At 41.2% G+C, this 6,000-nt stretch overlaps 1 protein-coding gene across 1 annotated transcript in view; it reads right to left on the bottom strand.

Annotated features, from left to right (window-relative positions):
* Positions 1–391: 391 nt before the first annotated feature.
* Positions 392–6,000, bottom strand: part of l(2)10685 (5-methylcytosine rRNA methyltransferase l(2)10685) — a 94,434-nt gene continuing 88,825 nt past the window's right edge. The window contains exon 10 of the mRNA XM_071663371.1: positions 392–557. Within this exon, the coding sequence (XP_071519472.1) occupies positions 413–557 (145 nt within the window). The 3' untranslated portion in view covers positions 392–412. The remainder of the gene's footprint in view (positions 558–6,000) is intronic.

Below are 6,000 nucleotides of genomic sequence, written 5' to 3'. Positions count from 1 at the left end.
ATTTTGTGTGATCGGGGCCTGAACATGCAGGAGGGTGAAAGGAGGGCAAGGAATAGAGTGAATTGGAGTGATGTGGTATACCGGGGTTGACGTGCTGTCAGTGGATTGAATCAAGGCATGTGAAGCGTCTGGGGTAAACCATGGAAAGCTGTGTAGGTATGTATATTTGCGTGTGTGGACGTATGTATATACATGTGTATGGGGGGGGGTTGGGCCATTTCTTTCGTCTGTTTCCTTGCGCTACCTCGCAAACGCGGGAGACAGCAACAAAGTATAATAAATAAATAATATAAATGTTTTTAAATCATTGAAGTTTCATTTCAGTAAAGAGCATAGTCTGAAAAGGTTAACTAATGATGATCTGAAGAAAATTAAATCAAAATTCTACACGATTATAAACTTAGCTGTATTTTCAACGTAATCTCTTTATCTTGGCACAGTACATGGGGCCATAATTGGACAGAAGTGATGGTAGAATAATTTGACCATAACGAAGACCCAGGTTACTGCCAAAACGGTAAAGGAAGCTCAGTGGTTGAACAGCATAACTCATATCTCTGAAAGTACAGAAATAACAGCAATAGAAGGGCTAGAAATACTCATAAATTTTAATCTGTGAAACAAAATATAGTTGCACATTGGCCATTCAAACCCTGCATAAGAATACTGAGAAATTTGTAATGTAAACTAAGCAATGAGATGTCCAATTAAACCCTGGAATAAACTACTGTTCCCTTTGTAGCATAAAGACAACAGGGGAAATACTTTACAGAATAGAGGCTATTGGAAAAGCAGTAATGATCTGAATGGGAAGTTGGTGAAAGTTAGTGAGCCTGGAAAAGAGGTTTGCATGAGGTGATACCAGGTGAGACTGGGTGAAGAATACCAAATGGTGAGATTATACAAAACTAGTGGATAAGACAAGGAATGGGAGACATTCAAAGAAGCAGTGCTTGCATGTGCAAGTGTGTGACATGCAAACAGTGAGTGAGAGGTGTGTAGGCATTACATGCAAGGAAGTGTCAGAGACTGGGACATGTACAAGAAGAAGTGATGGGTCAAAAGGAAGGTTCAGGGGCTGAAAAGGTGGTGAGAGTATAAGCAAACTAAAGGAAGATTAGAAAAATGTGCTAGTAGGTGAATAGTGTGAGAGGAAAAAGATGGGGAAATAATAACTGAAAAAGAGGATGGAGCATTTTGAAGAACTGTCAAATATGTTGGATGATAGTTCGTTAGATTTAAGGTCTTTGGGAGTATGCAAATCAAGTCATGGCAAGCGCTTTGGTCCATAAAGGTGGTGAAATCTTCACGTAAGACAAAGCATAACTGGAGGAGATTGGATTGCAAATGAATTTCTCAAAGAATGGGGTGACAGGATTGCTGATTGCTTTGTTATGATTTTCACTGTATGTATGGCTCGTGAAGAGGTACTTCAGTTAGCAGAATACTTGTATAATGTCATTTTAAAGGGCAAGGGGTACTAAAGTGACAGTTCAAAATTCAGAGGTATATGACTGTTAAGTATACTTGGTAAGTTGTATGGGAGAGTGGTGGCTTGTACAGAGTATCAGGAATGATGTAGCTAGTAGTAGTATCGGATGTGTGGATCAAGTGAGATACTTTAGAGAAAGAGAAGGATTTATATGTGGCATTTATGGATCTAAAGAAAATATATGACATGGTAACTAATAGGCATGTTGTGGGGGATGTTAATGATATGGTTTAAGAGCATAGCTGCCAAAAAAGGCAAGTCTCTTAACATGAGAGTAAGGCAGATGTGTGAGCACGATTAGAGGAGGGAGTGAAACAGAACAATGAAGGTGGGTGACGTCACCGAGGTTGTTTAATGTTCACAGATTAGGGAAATGAATGCGAGTCTTGGAGAGAAAGAGGCATGCCTGCTGTTTGGGAGGTAAGTCAGCTACTGTTCCCATTATGAATACTGTAATGGCAGACTCAAGTAAGAAATTGCAAAAGTTGGTGTCTGAGTTTGGGATGTGAAAGTTGAGAGAAAATGTGATTATAAGTAAGGTTACTGAGTACTGCTGGAAAGTGATACAGGTTGGTTTGAAGTATGAGTTTGAATGGAAAGAACTTTGGGGTGTTTTAAATACTTGAAAGTGGATTTGGCAATGGACGGAACATGGAAGCTGAAGTAAGCTACAAGGTCCTAAATGTACTGAGTAGTATCTGGAGAGGCAAAATGGGAATATTTGATGGTACGGTAGTCCTAGTGTTCTACAGATGCAAGGCATAAGCGCTGAATGAAATGGTACAGGAGAGGGCAAGTGTTTTGGAGTTAAAATGCATGAAGAGAGTTGATCAAACAAGAAATAAATGGGTAATAGATAGGTATGGTAGTAACAAAAGTATGGGAAAAAACTGCAGTGTACTGAAATGATGTGGATATATAAGAAAGAAGGGGGGGGGGGGGTTGCTGATTACGAGGGTATATGTGTCAGAACAAGAAGTAATAGACCAAGGACATGATAGAAGGATGGATGCAGTGAACTGAAGCAATGTGGTATGTAGGGGGTGACATACTGACAACAGGCACAAGAAGCAGTCATGGGAAACCTTGAAAAGATTTGGAAAGCTTGGGTGTAGATACAGGGATCTGGTTTTGTTGCATTATACATTTCAGTTAGATAATGGATATGAACAAATGAAGCCATTCTTCATCTGTATCTGACACTACCTTGTTTGCAGGAATGGTGAACAAGTAGGAAAAAAAGAAAAAAAAAGAGAAAGCACTTCGCTGAGTGAAGTCATCATTATGAGAATTCCAGTTACTTGACCAAATTCTAGTCCATTTTTTGTTCCACAAATTACCATTAGAATTTAGTTGAAGCTGTCTTACTATTTTTGCCATATATTATATATACTTTAAGTTATACTCAGCAGATAGCTCAAAGTAATGACAAATATATATTAAGTATTTGCTTTGTTGCTGTCTCCCGAGTTTGTGAGGTAGCGCAAGGAAACAGACGAAAGAAATGGCCCAACCCACCCCCATACATATGTATATACATACACGTCCCCACACGCAAATATACATACCCATACATCTCAATGTACACATATATATACACACACAGACACACACATATACACATGCACACAATTCACGCTGTCTGCCTTTATTCATTCCCATCGCCACCTCGCCACACATGGAATAACATCCCCCTCCCCCCTCATGTGTGCGAGGTAGCGCTAGGAAAAGACAACAAAGGCCCCATTCGTTCACACTCAGTCTCTAGCTGTCATGCAATAATGCCCGAAACCACAACTCCCCTTCCACATCCAGGCCCCACAGAACTTTCCATGGTTTACCCCAGACGCTTCACATGCCCTGATTCAATCCACTGACAGCACGTCAACCCCGGTATACCACATCGATCCATTTCACTCTATTCCTTGCCCTCCTTTCACCCTCCTGCATGTTCAGGCCCTGATCACTCAAAATCTTTTTCACTCCATCTTTCCACCTCCAATTTGGTCTCCCACTTCTCCTCGTTCCCTCCACCTCCGACACATATATCGTCTTGGTCAATCTTTCCTCACTCATTCTCTCCATGTGCCCAAACCATTTCAAAACACCCTCTTCTGCTCTCTCAACCACGCTCTTTTTATTTCCACACATCTCTCATACCCTTACATTACTTACTTGATCAAACCACCTCACACCACACACTGTCCTTAAACATCTCATTTCCAGCACATCCACCCTCCTGCGCACAACTCTATCCATAGCCCACGCCTCACAACCATACAACATCGTTGGAACCACTATTCCTTCAAACATAGCCATTTTTGCTTTTGGAGATAATGTTCTCGACTTCTACACATTCTTCAAGGCTCCCAGGATTTTCGCCCCCTCCCCCACCCTATGATTCACTTCCGCTTCCATGGTTCCATCCGCTGCCAGATCCACTCCCAGATATCTAAAACACTTTACTTCCTCCAGTTTTTCTCCATACAAACTTACCTCCCAATTGACTTGACCCTCAACCCTACTGTACCTAATAACCTTGCTCTTATTCACATTTACTCTTAACTTTCTTCTTTCACACACTTTACCAAACTCAGTCACCAGCTTCTGCAGTTTCTCACATGAATCAGCCACCAGCGCTGTATCATCAGCGAACAACAACTGACTCACTTCCCAAGCTCTCTCATCCCTAACAGACTGCATATTTGCCCCTCTCTCCAAAACTCTTACATTCACCTCCTTAACAACTCATCCATAAACAAATTAAACAACCATGGAGACATCACACACCCCTGCCGCAAACCTATTAAGTACATTAAGTATATTAAGTACACTCGTAAAAAGGATCACTTGGGATACAGCTGCCACAGCCTTTACCACACTCCTGTTTCATTCAAAGGTCTTTGATGGTACTGCACAACTGGACAATATTTATATTTGCTGTGTTTCACTGGTGATTTAAAATTTATCTACATATTCATTATATGTTCCAGTGATGTAAAAACTGCAACCTAACAAGGAAGAAGGAAGGATCATAGGTTATTAGAAAATTCCTTTCTGCTGTAGCTGCAGTTAGCATCATCCCTTTATAAAAGTTTTCCTCAATCTTATACAGAAATCTGAATTCTGTTGCTTTCAAATATAGTGTGTACTTTAATGCAACCTCTTCAAAGGAAGGTCTATCAGAGAAGGAAAGGGCATGAGATGGACTGGTCCTGCTACTGTTTGAGCCCTTCCTTTTACTGACAGGAGAGTCAGGCAGAAACCTGGAGAACCTTTGCACCCTATGATGCCAGGGACTAAGAGTGTAGGTGGTAAGCTGTATGGGAGTGGTGAATGAGAGGGTGGTGGCATGCACAGAGCCTCAGACTGTGGAACAATATGGGTTCAGGAGTGGAATAGAATGTGTGGATAAGGAGTTTGCTTTGAAAAAATGTGTATGAGGAATACTTAAGAAAAACAGAAGGATATAGGTAGCATCTATGGATCTGGAGGATGCATATGATAGAGTTGATATCAAAAGATGATCCATAGAAGATATGCATTTATGGAACGGAGCAATGCGGCTAGAAATAGGAAAGAGTATGGTGTGCTTGCAAGTAGGAAAAGAAAAGGGTGAGTGGTTCTAGGTGAAGGTGGTTCTGTGGCAGAGGAGTGTGATGTCACCATGGCTGTTAAATTTGTTTAAAGGTTGGGTGGTAAGGGAGGTGAATACAAGGGTATTGGAGAAAGGAGCACATGTGCAGTATGTTGGGAATGGGGTGGCCTGGAATGTGAGTCAGTTGTTACATGCTGATGAGATAACACTGGTGGCAGATTCGAATGAAAAACTGCAGAGGCTGGTGTCTGATTCTGGGAGAGTCAGTAAAAGAAGAAAATTAAGGGTAAAAGTGAATAAAAGCAAGATTATTAAGTTTAGCGGTAGAAAAAACATAACTTGGAGTATTAGTTTCAATGGAGAGAACCTGGAGAAAGGGGTATTTTGAATACCTAGGAGTGGACATGGCAGTGATTGGGACAATAGAAGCTGAAAAAAGTCATACAGTGGGTAAGGGGCTAAGATCCTGGGCACATCTAGGAGTGTGTGGAGAGAAAGGACATTGTTGATGAAGGCAAAGATGGGCATATTTGATGGTACATTGGTCCTGATGGTATTGTACGGATGCAAAACATGGGCACTACATGAGAACATACAAAAAAGAGTGAAGGTGTTGGAAATGAAATGATTAAGAACAATATGCTGAAAGAGGAGGGATGATCATGTAAGAAATGAAAGGGTAAAGAAGAGTGGTAGTGAGAAGTGTGGATGAGAGATGAAGAGGGTACAATGAAATGATTTGGAGACAGGGAGATGATGAGTGAGGAGAAGTTGACTAAGAGGGTATATGTGTCAGTGATGGAAGGGACAAGGAGGGGTGGGTTACAGAAAGACAGAATGGAGGACATTTTGACTGCAGTGGGTAGGAACACAAAGGAGGGTGTAAGCATGCACAGGACAGAGTGAAATG

The sequence above is a fragment of the Panulirus ornatus genome, chromosome 7 (assembly GCF_036320965.1).
Source record: "Panulirus ornatus isolate Po-2019 chromosome 7, ASM3632096v1, whole genome shotgun sequence".
NCBI classification, from domain to species: domain Eukaryota; kingdom Metazoa; phylum Arthropoda; class Malacostraca; order Decapoda; family Palinuridae; genus Panulirus; species Panulirus ornatus.
Note: the sequence above shows the minus strand (reverse complement) of the source record. Positions and strands in the feature narration are given on the sequence as shown.